General features: G+C 40.7%; 2 protein-coding genes across 2 annotated transcripts; one reads left to right on the top strand and one right to left on the bottom strand.

The window, feature by feature from the left end:
- Positions 1 to 1,172: 1,172 nt before the first annotated feature.
- On the bottom strand, positions 1,173 to 25,684 carry LOC116060942 (S-adenosylmethionine synthase). The gene is made up of 9 exons (XM_031314728.2): positions 25,404 to 25,684; positions 12,966 to 13,043; positions 12,390 to 12,512; positions 10,792 to 10,904; positions 9,450 to 9,593; positions 6,459 to 6,677; positions 5,336 to 5,518; positions 4,571 to 4,704; positions 1,173 to 3,143 (listed from the first exon to the last, which is right to left on the bottom strand). The coding sequence occupies exons 1-9, from the start codon at positions 25,492 to 25,494 to the stop codon at positions 3,041 to 3,043; spliced, it is 1,188 nt and encodes a 395-aa protein (XP_031170588.1). The 5' UTR covers positions 25,495 to 25,684; the 3' UTR covers positions 1,173 to 3,040.
- Positions 14,125 to 14,975, top strand: LOC116060945 (cystatin-like). The gene is made up of 3 exons (XM_031314730.2): positions 14,125 to 14,412; positions 14,613 to 14,720; positions 14,842 to 14,975. Exons 1-3 carry the CDS (start codon positions 14,203 to 14,205, stop codon positions 14,932 to 14,934), a joined length of 411 nt encoding a protein of 136 aa, XP_031170590.1. The 5' UTR covers positions 14,125 to 14,202; the 3' UTR covers positions 14,935 to 14,975.
- Positions 25,685 to 27,218: the final 1,534 nt, after the last annotated feature.

Genomic DNA, 27,218 nt, shown 5'->3' on the forward strand with positions numbered 1-27,218 from the left:
TCAAAAATGTATTTGAGTTTGGTTCTGAGTTTAAAGTCACAATTCTGACTTCTTTTTTTTTAAGGTTTTTAAACTTAAAAAAAGAGTCCAAATTCTGAGAAACCAGTCAAAATTCAAACTTTTTTTTTTAAGTAAAAAAAAAAAAAAAAAAAATGTAGTCACGTGGCCCTAATCCTCTTCCGTACATATGCAATCATTTTAAGACCTTTTTAAAGGCTTCAGATCACTGGTTCCCAACATGGGACTCCTGATCCCCACTGGGGGCCGCCAAAGCTTCACGGAGCCTGCGAGGCCTTCTGGTTTTTAAGGGGTGTACAGTAAGACAACTTTTAAAACATATACTGATATACTGTTGGCCTATATCTCAGCATTTCTTCATTTTTTTTTTTTTCAAAGTTTTAAAACTTTTTTTCATAATGGAAAACCAAAAAAGGCGAGTAGAGTAGAGTCGAGTCGAGCAGGTACCATGTAATGAAAAAACGCCATTAGAAGGTGTCGTCAGTTTACTCACCGATAGAAAATGGGTCCCTTAAAGTGATGGTTCGGAGTAATTTCACCCTAGGCTGCTTTGCACCTTGACCTCGAGCCAAACACCCCTCCATAAGCTTTTTCCCCTTGTTATAATGTTGGTCGAGTTAGCGTTATCAGCTGGTTAGCTTAGTGCATGCGCTAATGGATCCATGTTTGTATCTCGTAAATTACCCCACTAATAATGCCCGGAATGATACCAAACTTCTACAGTAGTACAAATAGTTTCTGTACTTATAAAACGAGGCATTAGAAAGTTTGTAACTACACCAGAAGTATATTTAAATAACACTTGCCTGATGGATACTCCTCTCAGCTGTTACCGCGCTATCGGCGCTATCGCGCACTACTTACATACTACTACTACATACTTCTGGTGTAGTTACAAACTTTCTAATGCCTCGTTTAGTACAGAAACTATTTGTACTACTGTAGAAGTTTGATATAATTCCGGGCATTATTAGTGGGGTAATTTACGAGATACAAACATGGATCCATTAGCGCCTGCACTAAGCTAACCAGCTGATAACGCTAACTCGACCAACGTTATAACAAGGGGAAAAAGCTTATGGGGGGTTGTTTGGCTCGAGGTCAAGGTACAAAGCAGCCTAGGGTGAAATTAGTCCGAACCATCACTTTAAGGAAAAAAAGGTTGTGAATCACTGCTTTAGATCATCCAGTAAAACCCGCAGCTGTCTTATTATATCAAAATAAATGTTAGGAAGCATTCAGGGTTCCCAAGTTATAAGTCGCTGACATTTGAAACATCTTTAGGACGTCTAGATCACATCTCATCTTTGCTTTGCAAGTGTCCGCAGCTCTTAATGGAATTTATAATGTTTCAGTACAGAATAATATGAAACTTAAGGCAGTTTCCTCTCGAACGTGAACCTCTTAAGAAAATGTAATCGTATGTTTAGAATGCAGGCGTGTGCACTGATTTATTGAAAAAGAAAAACAACTTCAGAGTCTTTACTGCATGTAATCATTTTAGGACCTGCAGCAGCATGCAGGTTTTCTCTATTTTTCACCTTATAGGTCTCTAACATTTGAAATTTCTTTGGGACATCTACATCTCGTCGCTGTCGGGTGAAAACCTTGTATGTTTTTTTTTTAAAGAAATGAAAAAAAGGCTAAATTAAAAACATTTTATTGAGCTATTCACCCCAGACAAAATCGACCTCGTCACTGTTTAAATATTTGTGATACCCACAGACAAACGTACAGGGTGACCACTAGCTAAGGGCGTAATTTTGGGTTCAGTGTTGTACCTTTTCTGCATCCAGTTATGGTGCACGTCTTTATTTATGTAAAGGAAAATATAATAGGTTCTTGGGGTGGGTTGCACTGGACAGTTTTTATTGGGGGGGGTTGTAACATCCCCATTGTCCCTGTAAATTATTCCTACGCCAATAGCACTAATTTATAAAAAAAAGAATCAAAATATGGAGATACAAGGTTTCTGCTGGATAGCAACGATTTGTTTCTTGCCCTCACATCTCGTCTTTTGTTGTCATTCTGTGCAGATTGAGTGTCTGCAGGTCATTTGGTTTGATACCAAATAAAATACAACTACGATGAGGGTGGAGAGAAAACACAATAGTATATTTAGAAGAATAAATGTTTGTGCATCAACTTACAAAACTTATAGTTTACAGCAAGAGTTTATACTGTAACTTTGAAGACTTTTGATTATCTGCAGACTCTCTGCCAGCAGGCAGTTATCTATCATATATAAATACTGACAAGGATGATTAAAATAACTGGTGTAAATGTTCGGATACAACTTATGAGTGACTAACAATCTTTGGTATATCTGCTGTATATCTTCTGCAGGATTAAATTCTTGTTTTAATACCAGATCATTTAAAACTTCAGAAACAGTAGTTTTTTTTCTTGAACACGGACCAAAATAGTAGCGTCAGGGAGCAGATTTGATTTCATGCTGAAAAAAACAAAACCCCTAAAAAACTATTAACCCCTACATACTTTACTCTATGTAAAAGTTTAAGATCTTCCAGAAGGCTTTAGCTCATCCAAAGGCACACTAAAACCTGCATTGTACAGTAATAATCATATAAAAATACTGACAACAATAACAAAAATGTAGATTTTTCTTAAGACATTAAAGTGGTTCAAACATAGGCATGGCTGCTCGCTCTTCACATTTTGGTCATTCACTTATTTCTGGACAGAAAATTGTTGCAAACAACCAGTTTTAGTGTGAAACAAACTGCAGGCACGTCACTGTACACCGAATCGATGGGACAAAAATACCAGATCGCTCACTCACATGTCATGTCACGTTTGAGGGGTCATCTGTTACGGATGGAACCTGTTTCCCTCCTCGTCCAATCACCAGAGATTATCTGAACCCACCCAGCTCCCTTTCCCTTACTGGGTTACAGGATCACGAGGACAGCTATCTATACATCACACACACACACACACACACACACACACACACACACACACACACACACACACACACACACACACACACTTTGATACTCTAGAAGTTGAGGTTCTTTGGGACCTCCCAGGGGAACTCCTTCCTGCCAAAGTGTCCGTAGCAGGCCGTCTTCTGGTAGATCGGTCTCTTCAGGTCCAGGTCTCTGCAGCATAATCAGTAATAAAATTCAGGTGCTTACAAGTTAAACGTGTCTGGGGTGAAGTGTAGTCTATGGTGTAAAGTAACTACATCTACTACTCTAAGTACTGTACTTAAGTACAAATTCGGGGTAATTAAAGCTATAGTGCGTAGTTTCTGTCTCCCCTGTGAGGAATTCTAAGTAATGACAACAAAACCGTCGGCCTGTCCACATGATACAAGCCTTCTGTGATCGCCCCCCCCCCTCCTCCACACAGTTGCTAGTAGCCAAGGAGGACACAGAGGATTAAAAAAACATGATGGACTCTTCAGAAGAGGTCATTATCTTCACTCTAGTTTCTGCACGCGAAAGTCGCAGGACGCCACAACATAGTCATACTGAGAAATACAGAGAGAGTTGTGTGGAGCTGATAGTCTTAATTAGCTTTGTAGCAACTCATTTGGTGATGGCTTGAATGTAACGGACGTTCATTAATATAAAAAGAAGTTACGCACTAAAGCTTTAAAGGCGTTGGTAACTATTTCCAAAATATACTTTTTTTATCTATTGTTTGAAATGGTCTTTACACCCCTACAGCAACAACTAACTTATGGGCTCTGAAAAAGGAGCGAAAAAGTTCCGTCATCTGTAGCTGCTGTAATCCTGTAAAAACACCTAGCAATCATTGCCTCACGGTCCGCTTGGAGAGAACCAATGAAATGCCTCCTTGCCTTAATGTGCGTACCGGAGCTCAGTGTGCGTCGTTGCTGCATTGCTAACCAGGGGCAATTCTAGGATCAGACCTTTAGGGGGGCTCAGCCCCTGATGAGAATGTGACACGGTGCCTTGCAAAAAAAAAAACCTGCTAAATCAGTAATTTCATTAGCCAATAATCTCTGAGCTAGCTACTGAACAACAACGTCCGCTAACGTTTTTTGACACTATGATGGAACTAAACCAGACACTTTATAAGTCACAGTAATAACGACCAATTTGACTCAATGTTCTAACATTCAGCAATTTGAGTTGCTTACGTTTAAATTTGGGTTCTAATCTGCACCATGAAAGAACCAACTTCTTCTCTGGCGACTACCAACGTTAAACTTCACAACCGTCTCCTGCTCTCCCTCTGACAGATCAGATAGAGACTCAGCCAAAGACGGGAGTCTGGCACAACCTCCTCTGATTGGCCAACACTACGTTTCTGTTAACCCTTTCCTTGACTGGGTTACAGGTGCATATCATCGGCGACAGACACACAGGCTTGAGCCCTCCTAAAAAGGGTCTAAAATCGCCAATGTTGCTAACAGTAGTCATTTAAAACTGTTTGTTTTAAACATTCGGTATTATAATATCAGGTGTTTGCTTACCGGTGAATGAGACATGAAGTAAAATCAATCATGTTGCACATAACGACAAATGAGATGCAGTGTGATCAGTTTAATGCTGACCTGACGATGACGCCGGGTCTGAGGTCAAAGTTTTTATTGACGATCTGCAGCAGCTCCTTCTCGCTCCGCTGAGAGGAGCCGTAGGTGAAGAGGGAGATGGAGAGCGGGTGGGCGACTCCGATCGCATACGCCACCTGGAAGTACAAGACAAGAGAAACAAACAGATACATCCCTGATGACTTGTGAACATGGGTGTAACTTTGGGTTCAACATTGGGGGTGTTGAGATCTACATCTATCTAGGGAGGTCCCCGGACATGTACGCATGTATTGAAAAAAGCGACAAAAACATCGAAATAAATGGTCCAAAAAAAAAAAACATTTCAAAAGTCGACACAAACTATCCAAAGTCTTGACATTAACCGGAAGAAATGTCAGAAAACTTACAAAAACATTCAAAATACGACAAAAAAAGCAACCAAAAACCTTAAATTGGAACAAAAACTTCGGAAAAAGCACAGTTTTGATTATCTATGCTTGTGATAGAGAGAGTTTTAGTTTGTCAGTGATCTGTATTTTAGACAAACTTCACACATATTCTCTGTTATTTTATGAAATAATCTCCTGGTGGAAGGATGAAATACTAAAGCACGAAGGGCAAATAGCTACAGCAAATACTGTACAATTTCATCTTCCAAAATTACTTAGAAAATGGAGAGCTGCACCACATCAAAGGCTAAAGCTTCAGGAAAAAAGAAAGGCATAACAACCGGTGCAAGAAGCTCCCAGATGCCTCGTATATTTCGGAAGGATTAGTTGTTCTCACCTGCACCAGCACCCTCCTGCACAGTTTGGCCTTAACCAGAGACTTTGCCACCCAGCGGGCAGCGTAGGCCGCCGAGCGGTCCACCTTGGTGTAGTCCTTCCCAGAGAATGCCCCGCCGCCGTGGGCCCCCCAACCTCCATACGTGTCCACGATGATCTTCCTGCCCGTCACTCCAGCATCGCCCTGACAGAGAGTCGCTCAAACATTTACATTTCCAACGTACACAAAGAATGCTTATGCAAGACTTGGATCTTTAATACGACTGTTCTTCAGTCTCTTAAAAAGAGATCTCAATGGGAGTTACTAAGGTTACATAAATGTGAAATGTGAACAAGCATTAACATAATCCTGATTCTGTTACATCTTGTTTAATTGTGCCAAAGAAGTGATAATGTGATACACTTCATAGAAAACAAACCAGATGGAAAAGGAAACGTTTAGAGCTGCAATTAATAATTATTCTCACTGTTGAGTCATTTGTTAATATTGGCAATTAATAGACTTTTCATTTAGTTAATAACATGTAAGAAAACAGTCATCATTTCAAGTCCAAATTCAAAAGATATTTCCTTTAGAATACGATCAGAGAATGGCGATGTATTTGAGGTGCTGAAAACAACAAATATTTGGTATTTTTCTATTTTTTCTGTAAATCAACTTATCATTTAATCAACTTATTGATGATTTGGAACACAAAGTTGAGTTGTTTGCATCTTCACATCTTGTGCATACTGTAAAACCTTCAAACTTATTTTTATGGCAGAGTGGGGACTTGTTCTTCATGAATTTTCAAGGTGCATGAAGTAAAGAAAAAATGTCTGAAATCACAAAACAAGAGTAGCAAAACAACAACTTCATTGTGGGACCAACACGTTTTGGCTTGTAGCCTTCATCAGATCAGAGTCATCATTGGACATTTATGGTATCTGGTTTCCTTGACTTAGGGTTAAGATGAATTGGGCATACATGTGTGTGTGTGTGTGTGTGTGTGCGCCCATGTGACGATGCTTGTATGTTTCATCTGTATTTTGAGTGTTGATTTTTATAATTTTTTTTATTTCTTTAAAAAAAAAAAAAAGAACATTTTGGCAGCATGAGCCTGAAGGAAAGAGGACCCGTTTACCTGGGGCCCCCCGATCACAAAGCGTCCGCTGGGCTGCACGTGGTAGACGGTGTTCTCATCCAGGTACCTCGAGGGGACCACGGCCTTGATGACCTTCTCCTTCAGGACCTTCTTCTGCTCCTCCAGACTCACGTAGTCGTCGTGCTGCACGGAGATCACCACGGTGTGAACCCTGGTGGGGATCACTGCGCCATTCTCCTGGGTGTAGTGGACCGTCACCTGCATGGACGGGAGTGTGTGGAGCAAGGTTATTATAGGTTTACATCTTCAATTAGTTGGGGCGATCTCTAGCTCACTCAGTAGAGTGTGCGCCCCACGTAGGCTGAGTCCTTGGCAGTGGCCCGGGTTCGAGTTTGACCCACGGCCCTTTGCTTCCTGTCACTGTCCTCTCTCTTCCCTCCTGTCTTCTATAAATTAAGTCCATACAAAGCCCCAAAAAATAATCTAAAAAAGTAGACCGTCACCTGGACGGACGGGAGTGTATGGAGCAAGGTTGTTATAGTTTTACAATTAGTTTTAATTTTATTTCAGTTTTGACTTTTGGATTTCATTTTAGTGAGTTTTCACAGAGTATTTGCTAGTTTTAGTTGAATTTTTCAGAAAGGTAAGGTTTGTTTTGTTAGGGTCAGGTATAGCGTCTGAAAAGTATAGACCTACATAAACATACAAAATACATGGTTGGCAAATACCCATGATGTTTAATGTTTAATCTTTGCGCTGCTTTAAGTGTCCGATGTAAACCAATTGCGGCACGGCGCCATCTCCTGTTCCGTTTCTGTGGTTCAGTGTCACAATGAGAGTTGACTGAAATTCATGCCATCTCCTTTTTTTCAGTAGTGAACTATTACGGCTAAAATACAATAACTGAAATGATTTACGTTTATTAGTTTTTTTTTCATCCAGGCAATATAGTTACAGTTTAGTTTTAGTTTTTCTAGAATATCTTTCACTGCTTATTTTAGTTTTATTTGCAGGTAAATCTTATTTTGTGTTATGCTGCATTTGAAGTGATAGACATTTTAAACTGTCTGCCATAACACAAGAAACTCCACATCTTTAGACAACAATCCTCTTCTCATATCTGAGCTTTAGCAAATGAAGAGCTGTCAGTCTTCACACACTTCACAGTGAGCTCAAAGCACCAAATACGACACATGCACAGCCTGAAACTGTTGGGGTGGGGGGGATTGGAAAGACGTCTCCCAGCTCAGATGTTGCATACCAAGCACATTTTGGAGGTCAGGATTACCGTCCCACCTACTACTGAGTAACTAAACACGGCGGCTTGAGCTTGACCCTATCGCAAATCAGGATATCTTTGAATTAAAATATGTTTTGATCCATATGTAAATATAATGTGAATATTTAGGTTTCATTTCGGATGAGGGTCGGACTTTTTAGAAGGATATTATAGGCTTTTAATGAATACAGAAGGCGGAGTACTGGGATTAGTACTGAAGTCAAAAACTATGAAAGGATCTGAGATTCTGTACATATACACACCTGTATAAGTCTTGTGTGTGTGTCCTGTACCTATTATACTTCTTAAAGATATTTTTTTGGGCATTTTTAGGCCTTTATTGACAGGACAGCTGAAGACATGAAAGGGGAGAACGAGGGGGAATTACATGCAGCAAAGGGCCGCGGGTCAAAGTCGAACCCGGGCCCGCTGCGTCGAGGAGTAAACCTCTATATATGGGCGCCCGCTCTACCAACTGAGCTATCCGGGCGCCCTACCTATTATACTTCTGAAGTTAAAATACATCAGAATATATGGGATGGAAACCTCCTAACATCAGACATAAATGTCTGATGATTGATTCTACTTTACAACAGCATGTGTGTGTGCCTGAAAGATCTTTAACTGGGATATTTTTGCACAGATGTCCCGGAATTAGTGAGGTGAAATCTTCATTTCAGTGTAAAGTAGTTACAGTGTTAAATTCATGACACTCAAATTGTCCCTAATGTTTTAAGGAAAGATAGTCAGTTGATGTTTGGTTCAAACTTAAATCCCAAGCATGTTGTCTCATAAAAAAAACACTCCAGCGAACATTATGTGAAGCAAAAATCATTAGTCACATAAATGAAAGCTGATACAGCAGGTGCGCGGTCACGGAAGGCTTGTATCACGTGGACACGTCGACAGTTTTGTTGTCATTACTTAAGGCCGTTTTATGCTTCTGCGTCGAATCGACGGCGTACCCCGCAGACCCCTCTGCGTCTGCGTTTCACCCAACGCCGTAGCCTGACGTGCACCTCTCGAAAAATGTAACTAAACGTTGCAGCGACGCACGCCGCTCAGCCGTGGCTTGGTAGCGTTGCATTTCCCCTGACTCATTTCCTGGTTCTCCTTCACCATAAACAACATGAAATCAAGGAGAGGGTTAACTTCTCCTGCTCCAGATTTCCACCGTGGTCAGAAAGAACAGGGGAGACATTTTGTTTCTCTCACTGTGACTCTAGAGTCGCTACTCACTCCGAAGCTAATCGGCGTCACTCTCTCACTTCTCCCTCGCTCTATCACCCACTCCCCACACACACACATGTCAGCTCGACGCACAATCCAGCGTACAAGTATAAACTTCAGGCCACTTACGTAGGCTACGGCGAAAGCTCTGCATGGAGCCTCCACAGAACCATAAAACGGCCTTTAGAATTCCTCATGGGGGAGACAGAAACTATGCACTATAGCTTTAAGGGCTGAACCTTTTAGTAAAATGATAAATAATTTCTGATGAGTTCTTCTGGTTGGATGATTAAAAGAAACCTGTACTTTTTTTTTAAGGATGGGCACCTTTATTGTGCCAGATTTCATTTGTAAAGTCTTGCTCTGGACAACACATTTCTTTGTTGGCAAAGTAATGTGAAAATGTATGTTCAAGTCTGAACTGCAACAGTAGTTTTTAGTGTCTCATAAATCCATTTGGGCTGAACACTTGTGTGTGCATGAAACTATATCGGCGAATGTTGTTGTCATTTGGATCCCACCTGTGTCTTGGAGTCCGGGCGGAGCCAGGGGACGGTCCCGTTACGTCTCAGTTCGGCCATCTTGGCGTTGAGTTTGTGGGCAAGGACGACGGTGAGGGGCATGCACTCCTCTGTCTCATCTGTGGCGTATCCGAACATCAGACCCTGTCCCCACGGATGAAACTAATGAGTTATGATGTCATAAATGTCTTTGTCCTACACACACAGGTGGAATGTAACTAAATACATTTACTTCAGTTCTTAAATACAATTTGGAGGTACTTTATGCCTCAAAAATAGGCCATTCTGCATAATGCATACTTTTACTTTTTGTATTTTAACCCTAACCCAAGTTGATAAAAACACACAGAAATTGTTCCCAAGTTGTGTCGTGTTGTGTTTTTGCCAGTGTTGTACTGAACAAAGTACAAATACTTCGTTACTGTACTTAAGTAGAATTTTCACGTATCTGTGCTTTACTTCGTTATTTATATTTTTGGAAACTTTTACTTTTACGCCACTACATATCCTAAATAAAATGTATACTTTTACTCTGATACATTTCCCCTCAGCGTCTTCGTTACTCGTTACTTGCAATAAATGTTTCCGTACGTTGGGAGTGAAAGTGATTCTTTCTCACAAAAAAATAAAATTATGTTTCTGTTTTTCTCCTTGTTGATGTCAGACTTGATGTTTAAAGGTGCAGTAGGTAAGACTTATAAAACTACCTTTCTGTCATATTTGCTGAAACTGACCCTATGTTCCAGTAGAACTACATGAAGAAGGTCATTTAAAAATAAATCTGGCTCCTCTGGCTCCACCTACAGCCTGTAGTGTGATTTTCAAAAACCCACCGCTCCCTGTTCAGATGCACCAATCAGGGCCAGGGGGCGTGTCTAACTGTGTGTCAATCACTGCTCATGCACACGCATTCATTCTCCCTTGTGGGGGGAGGGGCTTAGGAGACCGTTTTGGGCTTTAGCAGAAAGGGGGGGAGGGACTGAGAAGTTGTTGATGTTCAAATTTTTTGGCTAAGTCCTGGATCTTCACAATCCTACCTACAGCACCTTTAAGAAGGTGTGGAAACCCTGAATATTATGCTTCACTATAAGGAAGCCACAATAAAGTTCATAATCAATGTTTGTTTTTTTACTTTTACTTCTAAAATGTAAGTACATTTAATATTATAAAATTACTTTTGATACTTAAGTACAGTAAATATCAGATACTTTAAGACTTTTACTCAAGTAGTATTCTAAAAGGTGACTTTCACTTCTACCAGTCATTTTCTGGTAAGATACTTGTACTTTTACTCAAGTATTGCTTTCAAGTACTTTATATAAGACTGTTTTTTGCAGATGACCTGGTCTCCAGCTCCAATGTCATCCTCCAGACGATCAATATGAACTCCCTGTGCGATGTCGGGGGACTGCTCCTCGAGGGCCACCAGCACGTTACAGGTCTTATAATCAAAACCTGGACAGACCGAGAGAATGAGAGGGTGACATGCAGTGTTTATTTATTTATAGATATTATTATCAGACTTGAACAATACTCTTTTACAAAAGGTCCAAAGTTTAGTTTCTTCAATAAATGGTGATGTTGGAGCAAGAGCAGAGTGCAGGATCTTATGCAAAGTGTTTCTTCGCATAGATATTTTTATAAAAGGTCCCATGGCATGAAAATGTCACTTTATGAGGTTTTTTAACATTAATATGAGTTCCCCCAGCCTGCCTATGGTCCCCCAGTGGCTAGAAATGGTGATGGGTGTAAACCGAGCCCTGGGTATCCTGCTCTGCCTTTGAGAAAATGAAAGCTCAGATGGGCCGATCTGGAATCTTCCCTTTATGATGTCATAAGGGGAAAGGTTACCTCCCCTTTCTCTGCTTTTCCCGCCCAGAGATTTTGGCCCGCCCATGAGAAAGAGAGAGACATCATGGCTTGCAAACAAGCAAAGTGGCAGTTGGTCAAGGCCACACCCCCACCCTCCACCTTGCCCCCCCCTCTCTCCTCCTCAATAGCATTTAAAGCTACAGACACAGAAATGGCACATCCTAAGGAAAGATCATTGTGGGACTGGCTCTAGTGGCTGTAATTCTGCACCAAGGCTGAATTTAGGAAAAGAGACTTCAGATACAGTATTAGGGGACCACTAAGGTCTATATAAAAGAGACTTCAGATACAGTATTAGGGGACCACTAAGGTCTATATAAAAGAGACTTCAGATACAGTATTAGGGGACCACTAAGGCCTATATAAAAGAGACTTCAGATACAGTATTAGGGGACCACTAAGGCCTATATAAAAGAGACTTCAGATACAGTATTAGGGGACCACTAAGGTCTATATAAAAGAGACTTCAGATACAGTATTAGGGGACCACTAAGGTCTATATAAAAGCATCCAAAAAGCAGCATGTCATAGGACCTTTAAACATCTGACACAATGGATAATACATTTCAGCGCAGTAATGAGAACCACAGTTAAAGGGAAAGAAAAACAATAGTAATTGTCTTAAATATTGTTCTGTGTATCTCAACAGGTCAACGGAAAAGAGAGCCATACTTTTCTTCTTCTTTTTTTTCCAGCTGTACAACATTTAAACACACATACATACACAGAACAAACAAATACAAAGTCATAGGCATACTGTACACACATCAAACCGAGAAAATAAATGAGATTTAAAGAAGGTTAAAATGAACTGCCACTTGCTTTACTTATCGGAATCACCTCTCAGAGAATATTTGATCTTTTCCAATTTTAGGAATAACATAACATCCCTGAGCCGTTGAGTGTGGAATTTTACATTAAAGAACTCCTGACTGACAAATTGTTTGGTTCCTGTTCCTGTATACAGACATTGATTTCCAGTCCAGTCCTCATTCATGCTTATAAATTCAAGCTATTGTTGGAGGAATGGGTGCAGAGATGCAAAACAAAGCTTTTGGTTCCCCTCACCTTTGTCCGAGTTGTCATATCCGATGTTTCGGATGGTTTCTCTCACCACCTTCTGGTAGTCCACGTGGGCTCGGGACGTGATCTCCCCACAGAGCAGCACCATGCCGGTCTTACACACCGTCTCTGTTTCAACACACAGAGGAGATCACACTGCAGGTTTGTCTTGATACCATAAAGTTGGGCTTTCTCTCAGCAGCTGTAAAGATTAACCAATTCCTTCTGACGGCTTTAAAATGATTACAATGTCAGACTGAAGTGATCAGAGGTTTATTAAGAAGTTTTTACAATTCCATCTGAAGAATAATTGCTTGCAGTGTTGTCATGCCATGTATGACTTTAAAGAGTACTCCAGAGTTTTTGCATCACCCTCCTAGAACACTGTCTGACTCATGAAAAAAAAAACGTATCAAAATCGATGCAGCAGATTTAGAGATATTGTCTTTTTTTTTTATTCCACACGTTCTTCTACCTTGTTCAAACCTGGCACCTATATTACCCACAATTAGGGATGGATTTGGAAATCTGGATTCGGAGCATCCCTACCCACAATGCAACTGTGTAGCCTACTGTACTCACCACAAGCCACTTTGGCGTCTGCGTCCTGCTTCAGGTGAGCGTCCAGCACAGCGTCACTGATCTGGTCACATATCTTATCTGGAAAACAAGAGATTTTTAAATACGTTAACATCTGTTTGTGTGCCAGTTTGTTCCCTTGTGCAACCTTCTGCTGCACATTCCTCATCTGGGTCGAGCCTGAAAATATCATGTTTCACTGCTCCGTCACAGGACTACACATCACTCTTATTAGGAGCTGCAGCGCTATGAATAGACTCAACCTTTTAGAGTCGCGACCCCCCCAATATTATGAAGTTGGTGTTTGTGACCTGACTTGTTCTCTACCCTGACCCACCTTCAGACCCTTTTTCTGTGTTCCAGGTACCAAACTCACTCAGTAATGTAAAAACCATTCCCCAGTCTAGAATATGTTATTTCATTTTCAACTATCTGGCGACCCTCTAAAAATTTTCTTGCGACCCTCTTGGGGGTCCCGACCCCCAGGTTAAGAACCACTGATCTACTGTACTCAAACACATTTCATTACACTTTTTTGTATCTGACAACTAAAGTTATTATGCTTCACACAAAACATGTGATCACTTTATAAGATATGAAATCCCCTTCTCATCAAGTCATTTAGTCCATAACAAAGTCCTAAAATTAATCTCTATCAGTGAAAAAAAGAATATTAAAACCTACGTCCAATGCAAATCAACTTGTTTCAAGTATTTTCAAAAAATCAAGTTTAATGTTCCTTAGTTCTAATGCAGCAACATGTTCTTTTTATTCTTTCAAGCACACGTTTAAACACACTGATTTAAATTACAATAAAAATGAAATATTATAAACAAATTGTTGTTGTATAAGTTTTGCATCAAGGTTTAGAGGGCCGGAGCTTTGATAGGAATGTATTATATCACAAATCTTTTTGACCAGTAAGAATGATAAAGGGGTCATTTGTCCTGACCTAACAGGTGAGCTGACAAGAGATTCAGAAAGATAATCAATCAATCAGTCTAAAGACACCCACAGAGTCCTGGGATGAGGTCTAATCAGCCAGATCAACTGAAAACACCTGTGTGGGTGTTCAGGGCCTTTCAGTTCAGACAGTCATGTGTTCATCAACAGATAGGAAACAGGTGTGTGTATGTTTCTCTACATAGTATATTAACTCGGCTGTGAACAGGAACTAGGCCACTCAGAACCGATAACAGGACTCCTAATAGCTACAGCAAAACAACTTGTTTCGATCACGATGTTTATCTGGTTTTGTGTTTTGGTTGGTGCTTTGACCGGTCGCTTTGTAACCGAACAATCTCCGATTGTCGGTGGCCCACAAAAAGTCCCGGTGAACGACAACAATGTTTTGGATGCAGCACAGTTTGCTGTGGTTGAATTCAACAAAGCCAACACAGAAGACATGTTTGATTACAAAATTGTGAACGTAACATCGGCCGAACTTCAGGTAACGTTAAACCTTATTATTCTAGTACGGAAGAGGATTAGGGCCCATGTCAAATGTATTTAAGTTTAAACTTGTGACTTTAATCTCAGAACTCTAATACATTTGACATTGGCCCTAATCCTCTTCAATATTCAATGACGTACTTTATTTTTTACGATAAACCTCATGCATATGAGTCCTGCTGTTTCCTGTAACTTTAGGTTGTCGCAGGATTGAACTACTTCCTGAAAATGCACCTAGGACGTACAACATGGAAGAAAGACAACACTGCTGCTAATGAACCACTTGATTTCCACTCTCAACCCAAGGCAAGTTTAAGATTTCAGGTCGTGCATGAAACTCAACAACTTAAGCCCAATACGTATCTGCCCCAGTACATCAATGTCAAATGTCTAACAGGATGCACTAATTGTTTGTCTTATATTTCAGAAACTTGAGTGCAACTTCACTGTTTATGAAATCCCTTGGAAATATTCACGTGTACTTTTTCAAGAAGAGTGTAAAGCCTTTGTCAACCTCTGATTCTGACTGATGTTGCAAATTAAAGACTTATTGAATTGTTTCTGAAATGGGAGCTTTTTTAAAGTGTGTGTGAGATTAACTCATCTAAATGAGTAAATATCTTGGACCACTGGAGAAGGGAGTGCACTAAGCTGCAAACCAGGGGTGAAAACAAATTATAGCTTACATTTACTCTTACTGTAACAAAGTCATGTTTGTGTACTTTATAAAGCGAACAAACGCACAAAAGAAAATGCTTTTAAGTTGCAGGTCTGTCTGACCGACCCGGCACCTAGCTAATGTCTATGTGCCACACTAGAAGACTTTGAAAAGACTAAAGTCTGACAGCATCTAACGTTAAAGACAGTCATATGTAAAGACTGGGGATATTACAGGGTCACAAATTGCAAGATTTGTTTTGAAAAATGTAACCTAGCTAGCTAGCTAGCGTTAGCTGGTAACTTGAGGGAAAGTTTCTTTTAAAAAAAAAAAAATTCTCTTTACTAAATCAATTTCTCTTAGAACCCATTGGTTGTTGACAATGTTCACGTGATTTAACTTCACTACCAAGACTTACGATAATATCCAACACACATTGAGACGATGGGAGCGCCCCAACTCTAGCAAGACTCTAGTCTGCGACAGTGGAGTTGCTTGAAAGTTCGGCATAAGATGATGCGTAAAGTGGACTACATGTTTTGTTTTTTTTGTGATCAAATTTTTATTTTATTTTAAAGAGACAGTATGTACAGTTATGTATACGCCTCAAAAATAAAGCACAAAACATATATTCACATATCTGCCTATACATATACGCAGAAATGTGTAATTAGCAACTACTATAAAAAAAAATGAAAATAAAATAATTAACTAAATAAAACCCCAGACATAACCCACCCACCCCCTGGATCCAGAACTTCAAATCTCGGTTACATATTAAACCTGAAGCCCGCGGAGGGTAGTTAAAAGAGAATGCCAAGCCTCTATTGTTGACTCTTTTGCTCCGTGGACTCTAGCTGTCGACAACTCCAAATAAACAATATCCAAATATGTTAAAACCCAAGCTCGAAAAGAGAGCGAAGGTGGAGGTTTCCAAAGTGTGGCAACTAGTTTTTTTGCAGCAGTAAGTCCAGCCAGCAATGCTTTTCTCTTATTCAGTGTCAAATCCTGCCTTGACAAATCATTCAAAATAAGTGTAGCAGGCGAGCAGGGCAATCTAATCTTAAACAACCTAGAGAAGTTAAAGGCAACCATCTTCCAAAAGTTGGCCACTGGGGTACACTCCCAAAACATGTGAAAATAACTGCCTATCACTTTGGAGGAAGTGTGGGATTGTCTGGAATCTGGCAATATAATAAACATTATGGTGGGACACATTAGCTAACAGAAATGTCTGTGTTGACATAAATAGTTTACATGAGAATACATTATAATTTTGGCCCGTTGGCTGAGTCTCTATCTGTCAGAGGGAGAGCAGGAGTGTGGTTGTGAAGAAGTTGGTAATTTCATGTCGCAGATTAACACTTTTGCATGCATCCGTGTCACATTCTCATTAGGGGCTGAGCCCCCCTAAAGGTCTGATCCTAGAATCGCCCCTGCTGCTACTTCATACTTGTACTCCACTACACCTCAGAGGGAAATGTTGTAATGTTTACTGCACTACATTTATCTGACAGCTTTTGCTTTATTGCTTCACGGTGGGCTTGTTTCTGCAACAGCTCATTGAGTATCGGATACAATTAAAACTATTGAGGAAATATTTTCCTTTGACATTGGTCCAGTATTAAACGAGATCGCTGCAGTCGGCAAAGGCGAAACAAGCTATAATGTAAGTTAATAGGACGTCAATTGTCCAGCTTGTATTTACGTTCAAAAAAGTGCTCGTTTTGCCACTGACAGGCTGAGATTAATATTCTAAGTGATTGACAACATTATGGAAAGGATTTCTAAGGAGGTCGACCTTTCTGTTAAAGAGTAAGATCCTTTTTTAAATATAAAAAGTCGGCGAAATTGCGTTCGCTAAACCCACCAGACTCCATGTAAATAAACAGTAATTTTAGCATCGTAAAATGGGCACTCTAGAACATCTCTGAGCTCTGAGGCTTGCTCTGGCTGTCTTGAGCCTGTGCGTGTAGGGTGCACGACTATTTCATTCCAATTTCGGGTCTGTCAGTCACAGTGAAAACCGGGGACATTTCCGGGGAGATATCCAGCCGGGGACAGGTCACCGAAACCGGGGACATCTGGTCACCCTACTACATGTGCATGCTAGGGTCTGACTGACATGCTAACAGTGGATCCTGCAGCGGTGATTTGCTGAGAAACTCTTCTGCTGTTTGTGACAATAATGTGACCCAGTTGTGACTGCAGAGCTTTATTCATCTCAACATGTTTGAAGCCGTTCAGGAGCCCAGTGGGACCAGAGAGACTCAGGACTGGTTCTGTTTTGAAGTGAACGAGCTGTGAAGTCGAACTGAGATGATTAAGGACTTTAAGGTGGACAAAAGTCGCACAACGACAGGTGAGTCCCACAACAAACTTGTGTTGGTGTTGAGGTGTGTAAAAACCTTTTATATATGTCTATGGTAAAAACCGAGCAGCTCTCTTTTGCTTTAAGTGTTTGTGGCTGCAGTCAAGTCTATATCGTCTTTACATCTCAGTTGTTGCCTTGGTGATGTTAGCCTGTAGGGCTGCAACTAACGATTATTTTCATAGTTGATTAGCAGAGCTGGGCGAAATGGAGAAAATCAAATATCACAATATTTTTGACCAAATACATGGATGTCGATATTGTGACGATTGCTTCCTCAAAATATTTTCACAATGACATTTGTGATAAATATTCATCAATAATATGGGTGACTAAGAGGGTTAAGGCAAATAATAGAACAGTCTGTTAAGTGCAGAAAATAACATCAATTTACAGTAATGTAGCCTTAAAAACCAGAAAAACACAACACTTGTGTCACATTGCGATGTTACGATATCCAAAATGTAATACGATATTTAGCCTAATTTATCGATATATTGCCCAGCCCTATTGATTAATCTCTCATTGCCAGACCTTCCTCCACAGCGCTGCAGAGGAGGGTCTGGCCAGTCCACACAGCAATCCTCCTCTGGTTTATTGGCATTTATTTAAACCAATCACAATCGTCTTGGGCGGTGCTAAGCTCCACATGGAGCCCTGGCACCTCTGCAAAATAGTCTCGGGAAGGAACTTGTTTTGGTGGAACGTGTACGTTCAAAGGTTGTTTTAGTCATGCAACAGAAAACTCAGATTGGACAGATATTCTAGCTAGCTGTCTGGATTTACCCTGCAGAGATCTGAGGAGCAGTTAACCATAGTCCTCAGAAATCCACCAGAGTTTAGAATGCATGACCCCTGCCCTTTGCCGTAATGTGCAACGTAACGCATACGCTATGCCTATGTGCACTCACTCACATATCAAAAAATGCATTGACGATGGCGACACCAAGTCCTCCCAGAGTTGAGCCTTTTGTCATTAGTTTTGCTTTCAATAACTTGGTAAACAGTGGCAGTAAGCCAACAGCTACATGCAAGGTGTGTGGCACCAAGATAAATGATGCCGGATCAACAACGTCGAACTTCATCAGGCATCTCAAAACACACCTAGATAGGTCAGTCACTTGCTAATGTGTAAGAGATGTTAGCACATATTGTCACAGGTAACAACCTAACCATAGCAAAGTGTTGTGCTAATGCTGGGAACAGGCACATTGTATCTTTATAGTTGTATCCATATGATGTGACAGACTTAGGTTAATATTTGCGATGTTTGCACCATGGGTGGTGTATTAACTTTCAATACAGATGTTTCCCTCACACTTTGAACACTGAAAAATGTAATGCATGATGAGGTTGGGCTTTACAGCCAGTTAGTAACACAGACAAACATGTATTCTTTGGTGCAGATACCAAAATGTTGAAAAATACAGTTATGAAATAGAAACAGAGTTCTTAATTTGTGTTTCATCAGATTGCATTGCAGTAGACCCCATAAAGTTATCCTACAACTGATTTTAATACTGGACTGTATGGATGGTAGCTACAGGACATGCTTTGAAATCATAAGATTTAACAATACAGTGTTAGGGACAGATCAGATGGCCAGAGACTTGAGACTTGACTTGGACTCAAGCTCAAAGACTTGAGACTCGACTTGGACTTCCAAAAAATGACTTGTGAACATCTCTGATTGGTGGTTAATTTAATAGATGACAACTAATTGATTAACCTTTACAGCTCTAAATACTTGCTGCCATAACGGTGTCCATAGCTCTGCTTGATTGTTGTCGGTCATTTTTGTGTAATTTGTCTGAGCGTTGTCTCTTTTCTTGTGAGGTTACACTGAGGAAGGTGGTTTTGTATTTATGATGAATAATCAGTTGTGTGCACAGGCTGCAAACGTCCGTCTCTAGAAGAGGAAAGAATTTATTGTTGAGTTTTATTGTTTGGACAGAAAGACTCCAAACAAACCAGAGATTGACCTCAGTGACACGCTGTTAATTAACCCTTGTGTTGTCTTTGGGTCAAATTTGAGCCGTTTTCTAAATGTCCATATCAGAAACATGGGTTTCTTTTTAACTACCTAATTTTGATTGCCCAAAAATAACACGGATGATTCCATAACGCGCTTTGCAAGTACAACAAAAGATCAGAACTCTACTTTCATTGCATTTTGGGTGTTTTATTACATTTTTTAGCATTTGATTTTTTTTTTTTTTAATGTTTCGAAACAGTGTCCTCACTGAACGTTGACATATACCCTTCTGTGATTATCCTTCCTTTAATATTAGTCTAAATAATTAATAATTTCTCCTTTTTTAACTGAAGAATTAGATATGATTTCCTATAAATGAGTGATTTTGATTGACCATTAATTCCAAAAATAATTGTAAAAGTAGTGGTAATAAGTTGGTGTTAGTGGTGTTTATACATGGTAGTAAAAAGAAGCATTAAACGCCAAAAAAAAAAAAAAAGTGCCAAAAACATTGACAAAAGTGTCGAAAAAGAGACCTAGAGAAAAGTTTTCAGCCAGTTTTGAGCCGGGAGGACGACGCATGGTCAAATGGACGACAACACAAGGGTGCAGTTATAAGCTGCAGTGATTTAGGACCAAAATACTTTTCTGATCGGTTGCAGTTTGTTATGAACTGTCCGAGACAGATCTGCTGACTGTTACAAGAGTCCCAACTAGGGGTGGGGAAAAAAACTGATTCACGCATTCATCGTGATTTTTTTTTTTTGCGACGATTTTTTAACATCAATTCTTTTCCCCAGAAATGTAATTTATTTATTTTTTACCTATGATTCACCTAAATATTTTCTGTTTATACAGTATTGCCGATAAGGTTGGGCATCGTTTGGATTTTAACAATTCTGATTCCGATTCTTCCTTCTGATTCCGGTTCTTATCGATTCTGGATTCCGATTCTTTGAGGGGTGGAGTTGAAACGGGTCACATGCCTATATCACAAATAAGAGGAAAGTTTTATTTTGATTCAGTGGTGGGTTGCAGTTTTGCAGGGCTTTTTCAACGTAAAATAAAGCCAGACTAGAGCGCTGCTTACTGTGCTCCAAGGCTGCAACACAACAAGCACCTGGCCGCTACGGAAACCAAAACTTGCGCATGTTAAATTTGGAACCCATGATCAGATTTAAAACCAAATCCTCCAAACGATTCCAAACGATTCCACTGGAATCGTAATTTTTGAAACGATTCCAACTAGGAATCGGTTCTCGAAACCCAACCCTATTCGCCGACGGCAACTGCATCATATCCGTTTCCAGTAAAACAGACCGAAAGAAGAAAAAGCAGAAAATCCATGTTATGTTCTTCTTTACAAATGAAATAAATGTCTGACTGATATGTGATGTGCATTCTTCTTAGAAAACAATTCGTTTTAGAAATGTCTCACGATGTATTGTCTCTAGAAGTGTCTTAGAGCTGTTAAACACCAACCAGACGGCCGACCGTCGGCAGTAAAGCCAGTCGGACTGATCAGTCGGCTCCCCGAGGTCCAAAAAAATGCCTCAGAACACAGTGAGGCGACGCCGATTTGAGCGTACGCTCTGCGCGTGCGTGAAACGTAATACGTCTCCATAGCAGCAGGCGGCGCTTCTCTGTATTGTTTCCCAGAAAATGAAAACCGGCAGCTGATTGGACGAACGCGTCACGTGGGTCTTTTTTCTCTGGAAATTCACAGCCAGACTGTCACGGCGGCTTGTTCAGAATACGATCTCATATTGTACTAAAATAGTTCACTGAAACGTATATAGGTAATAGGCCGTGCAGTTGCTGAATCTGTCTTCATTTCAGATCGACAAAGGTCAGTTTAAAAGATTTTCGTCAGATTTTGAGAGGCTCATCTGCTCGCCATTTCTGGGTGAGTCCCGACTGCCCTGTCTCCGACTGAGCATGTCGGGTCGGCCAAAATGAAGGCCGACGGCTCCTCCAACGGACGACGGCACGGAACACACCGAGCAGACTCGAGTCACTGACCTCGCCAGACTGTCCGACGACCGATAATCGGGTTGGTGTCTCTTACCAGCTGCAGGCGGTGATGTTAGTTATAAAAAAATATTTGTATCTGAAATAAACTAAAATGTGATTGTTGTGACAGTGGTTTGTGTTGCAGAAGGCTGTTTTTAGTCATTTTTTTGTGAAGTTTCAACCAGCACCGTGAGACATGCAGTAAACACTGTCACTACTGTTAGTAACGGCAGCTAGGACGCTCATAGACTCATAATGTGCAAGTGTCGATTCGAACAAAAACTTAAATGAATTTATACGAGTCTTAAACATATTGCTATGACTCCTGATTCGGTCTGGTCTCCGTGGGAAACCTCTCATTTTGTCTCTGGTAAAAAACGTTACTGCAGCTGTAAGTTCTTCGTGTCAAATAAACAACTGCCTCTTTAAAGTTGTTCAGGGGAGTTTGAGTGGTATGTTGCCTCTGGGGTCCAGACTTCTGAATATATTGAGTATTTGGTGTTTGGCACCAACAGGTGGTGGTATCTAGTGGAAGCAAAGCTTCATTATCCTTCTAAAATACGAAGCTGTCGGTTACATAAAGCTGATAACGTATTAAACCAAGATGTGTTTTACTGAACTTGTGTTGATGCCAAGTGTGGATTATTTCCTTATTATTACATAGCTTGGTTGAATTCAAAGGCATTCTGAGGTCTGTTTTTTCTTTACAGGCTGATTCAAGATTCAGACCTTTGCGTCGGGGTCCTGATCATCCTGTCGGGGTTGTATTCGCTATAACAACCACCTCGCTCTACATTATCCCTTACATAGTCTCGCGTTGCCAGACCTTCCTCCACAGTGCTGCGGAGGAGGGTCTGCCAAGTCCACACAGCATTCCTGGATGGGAGAAAAACGTGCTCTGGTTTATTGGCATTTCTTTAAACCAATCACAATCGTCTTGGGCGGTGCTAAGTGCCGGACAGAGCCACAGTGCCTCTGCAAAATAGCCTCGGGAAGGAACTTGTTTTGGTGGAACGTGTACGTTCAAAAGTAGTTTTAGCCGTGCAAAAGAAAACTCAGATTGGACAGATAGTCTAGCTAGCTGTCTGCATTTACCCTGCAGAGATCTGAGGAGCAGTTAACCATAGTCCTCAGAAATCCACCGGAGTTTAGAATACCAGCACAAAGAAAGAGGAAGGTAACGAACGTGTGGCTGAAAAGGAGTGACATCCGGCGGAATTTCCGGCGGCACCGGAGCAATCCCGGAAGTGGAACGACGTGGATATAGACTATTTTCACAGTAAATAAACAAGAAGTCTACCAAACTGCAACAGGAATAATATCCACATGTGGCTAACAAGCACTAAATCTTTTGTCTGACTCTGCTACATGAACCAATCTGGCGAGCCCTGAAGTATTCGTTGGCGAACGTTTGGCATGTACAGTACGTGTAGTAAGTGTCCAGGGCAGTGAGTCTGTCCGAGAGCTGGTATTAGCAGCAGCAGATTCCAGTATGTTTGTAGTGCTGAAGCTAAACTTTGTCACACAGTATTCAAGTGAGTTTGTAACGCTGTTTAATGGCCACCTTACACCAAACGACTTTTCGAGCGATTCAGACGAATTTCCAAAATGGGAATGAAATCCTGAAAGTCTTGCTTGAGTCGGGGTAAGGTGGTCATAAAACTCAGTCCCAGTCTTTTTCCCATCTTGACGTTCAGACAAAATCAAAGTGTTCGATATTATCGTAAGTTTTAAGTCTTGGTAGCGAAGTTAAAGGAACACGCCGACTTATTGGGACTTTAGCTTATTCACCGTATCCCCCAGAGTTAGATAAGTCCATACATACCCTTCTCATCTTTGTGTGTGTTGTAATCGGTAATAGGTTCTGTAGGTAATCTATTCCAACCAGCATACTGCTCCGAATAAGTGACAAAATAACGTCAACATTTTCCTATTTACATGTTGTGATTTGTATAGTCACAGCGTGTACAAATAACAAGGTCACATGAGACCCAGCCATCTTCTAACCGTATACAAACTGGGAACTATATTCTCAGAAAGGTGAAGCATTTCTACTCTCTGCTCGGGGCTTCTCAGGTGCTGCAAGCATATCACTCCGCCCAAGTAGCAGAAGTAGCAGTGCTTCGCCTTTCTGAGAATATAGTTCCCAGTATGTATACGGTTAGAAGATGGCTGTGTCTCATGTGACCTTGTTATTTGTACACGCTGTGACTATACAAATCACAACATGTAAATAGGAACATGTTGGTGTTATTTTGTCACTTATTGGGAGCAGTAGGCTAGATGGAGCCGGTTACCTCCAGGATCTGTGCTAAGCTAGGCTACCGGTGGAGCCGTCGGACAGAGTTACAACACACACGGAGATGAGAAGGGTATGTATGGACTTATCTCACTCTGGGGGTTACGGTGAATAAGCTAAAGTCCCAATAAGTTGGCGTGTTCCTTTAAATTATGTGAACATTGTCAACAACCAATGGGTGCGCTCCCTCCAGCACCAAACAGGAAGCAGCAAACGGCTAGAGCCAGTGTTTTTTATGGTTGGCGGATAAACGTGGACCTCCGGGAACTGCTGCCATTCATCTGCATGTACGGCAGAACAGAAAAACTGCAAACTTTCCCTTAAGTTACCAGCTAACGCTAGCTGTAGCTAGCTAGCTTGGTTAAGTTTTTCAAAACAAATCTAGTTGTAGTTTTGCAATGTGTGACCCTGCAAGATCCCCAGTCTTTACATATTATGACGATGATGGTGTCAGACTTTAGTCTTTTACAAAGTCTGTCCAAAGTCTTCTGGTGTATAGTAGGCATTAGGGTGGAACACTTCATATATGTTAATGTCAGTTAGTCTGGTAACCTCTAAAGGCAGAGAAGGCGGGAGAAGAGCTTTTTTCAGTGTGGAACTTCAGAGTGCGAGCATATGGCTTTTGCTTGGAGGCACGTTCAAACTCACAAAAGAATCAGTAGAAAAGAGTTGTCCGTTCGTTTTTGTCCAGCACTATTCGCATATCGTAACTCTGGTACAAAAGTGGCTCCGGCTGCAGTTGCAATTTCTTCATGTCAAAAGAAGAAATGACTCCTCAAACTGAGAACCACTTGTCTGTAACATCTGTTGAGTGTTGACTCAACTCAATATCCAAAGTTCATTGAATTACTTTTATTCTCAACTCAGTTGGTTTTACATTTTCAAACTTCACGAGACGACTTTGAACTAACTGTTTAAGATAAGTTCAGTTACCTCACGTTTTAAAGCAGCAGGGGAACTTGTGGAACCAGTTCAAATACATTTCCTTTACAGTGAAGCTACAGAGTGCAACTCTCTTGCACTTGGATTAAAGTGGATTTCTTTTGTGTTTCAGCTCCTCTCCACTTATGTGACGCACACTGTAGTCAAGCCTCTCAAAATACAACACACATGCAAGCCCCGTCTCTGTGCATACCGTAAAGTTTTTCCTGTGTGTCTCTACGAGGAGTAACATTACACAGCCAGTCACAAACATTATTAGATCTTGAGAGAAGCATGCTGCATGCTTATTGGCTCACTGACACTGATGAGATTACTCTTTAGGTATTGAACCCTGGACTTGAATGACAAGGCATTTTTGATACTCGATACTAAGGACGCAATGTAGTCATTGCCTAAAAAGTATTGAAGTTCAGTACCCAGCCCTAATCTACAGTGCATGTTTACTCTTTGATAATGCACTAAATCATGTTCAAAAATGGACCGATCTAGTTTTATACCCATATACTCCAGGATTCATGCTCTAAATACAAATTAATACAAATCACAGCATAAGTCAGAGGTGTCTGGCTCTTCAAACTCCTTTCTTTTCACAGTACGGTGCCTCCATGCACGGTGCAGGATTCTGCACATTCCTCAAAGTCATCAATGATCACTGGAACATAAAAGTGTTTAACCACCTCTCCTGGTTCATAACGTGCAGCAGCAGCATGGAGAGGGAGTCCTCTACTCACCAGGGTGTCCCTCTCCCACAGACTCGGAGGTAAACATGAAGGAGCCGTCATGAGGAGAGTGGTCGTAGATCCCATCCACTGTGCCATTCATTTTGTGTGCTCTGCAAAGCGGCCCGACACTGTAGACTGTAAAGAAAAGTGGCAGAAGTGATGACTGTGGAGCGGAGAAGCTCTTCTCGTGTTTCTTATCAAAACAGGAGAACAAAGACGGGACAGAGAGTGGGGCTGCAGTCCAATCGCACAGTCCCAAGGCAAAAGAGAACAGCCGAGAAACTCTGCACTATATAAGGCAGAAATAACACACACACACACACACACACACACACACACATGGGGGGGAGGGTGCCATGTGAACTCGTGGGTTAGACCATTCAGAGGCGAGGAAGGGGGGGTGGGATTCCTTTCTCTTCTTCTTCTTGGAGACACTTTTCTTTAACTCTTCCCTGGCTGAAAGTTCCCACTCTGTCAGAAAGTGGACTCCTAAAAGTCACATCTGTCCGATAGTCAAACTGTTTAATCAGAAAGTTGATTTCATCCGAGTTTTACTTTTGGAGCTCCTCCGCGGATTCATTCATGCCTACTCTTTGTTTCTTTGTACCTGGGGGCCCGTGAGGTCCGTGATGGGGCGTCTGTAGCTAAGTACACACAGAACCAGAGCTCAGAAATGAAATGATGCAGGATCAAGTAACCAAGTACATTTACTGTACAATACTTAATAGAGCTGCAAAGATTCATTTCATTTCATTTCATACCTCTATATAAAACTCGGGGCCCATTGAGGGAGACCCTCATTTTCAATGGGGCCGAGTGCACAGCATGCATATTCAGCAAATTACGTTATAATAATAATAATTACAATGACATTTAAACTACAACAGATACAAAAAGTTTAAACAATCGGGTAAAACACAAGACGCAAGAAGATAGATAAAGTAATTTATCAAAGCCTTAAACTGACTGACTAAAAAAAAAAAAATTAGAAATATTTTATGTTAATTAGGGGTGGGAATCTCTTGGCACCTCATGATTTGATTCCGATTACGATTCAGAGGCCAACGATTCGATTCTAAACCGATTATTGATGCATCTTGATGCAACAATTTTCAATTTCCATGCGTGATTTTTAAAAATCTACACATAAATCTGAGTTTGCTAATCACTTCCTAGACAAAGCAGCTAGACAAAGCTTAGATTTTGACATATATTTGTCACACACACGTTTTAATGAAATGTCTTCTCTACTGAGGTTTTTATGTTGTAGTCATGCCATGCTGAAGCCTTAAACATGCTCGTGAAAGTCCCCTTCTCTCTCAGTAATCTTCCACGTCAGAGGCTCAGTCATGTTTAAAGGTGGAGAATTGGCTTCTTAGACCATGAAACATGAGGTGGTCAGATGTAATGTGATAAAGTAGATGAACAGCCTATATGTGTTTTGCCTAATTATTTTATGTATGTCTTATTAGATCATGTGTATATATACAAAATGTAATTTTTTTTTCTCCTTTTGGCCATTTTTGTGTGTTTTTTTTCTGCACTCTTGCCTAAACTCTAAGTTGTTGTCCATTATCCCATCCTCTTTCAGTCACTCTGTTTTCTGATTTGTACTTGTCTGGAGAAAGTAACGTTTAAATAGAAATCAACACATTTAAAAAAAAAAAATCTTCCGATTATTAACTTATCAGAATCGAGCATTGAATCGTTCTAGAGAGAATCGCGATGCATCTAAGAATCGATTATTTTTCCCACCCCTAATATTAATCAATTAGTTGTCAGCTATTAAAATAATCGCCAACTGTCTTGATAATTGATTAATCA

This window comes from Sander lucioperca, chromosome 22, assembly GCF_008315115.2.
Source record: "Sander lucioperca isolate FBNREF2018 chromosome 22, SLUC_FBN_1.2, whole genome shotgun sequence".
Taxonomy (NCBI): Eukaryota; Metazoa; Chordata; class Actinopteri; order Perciformes; family Percidae; genus Sander; species Sander lucioperca.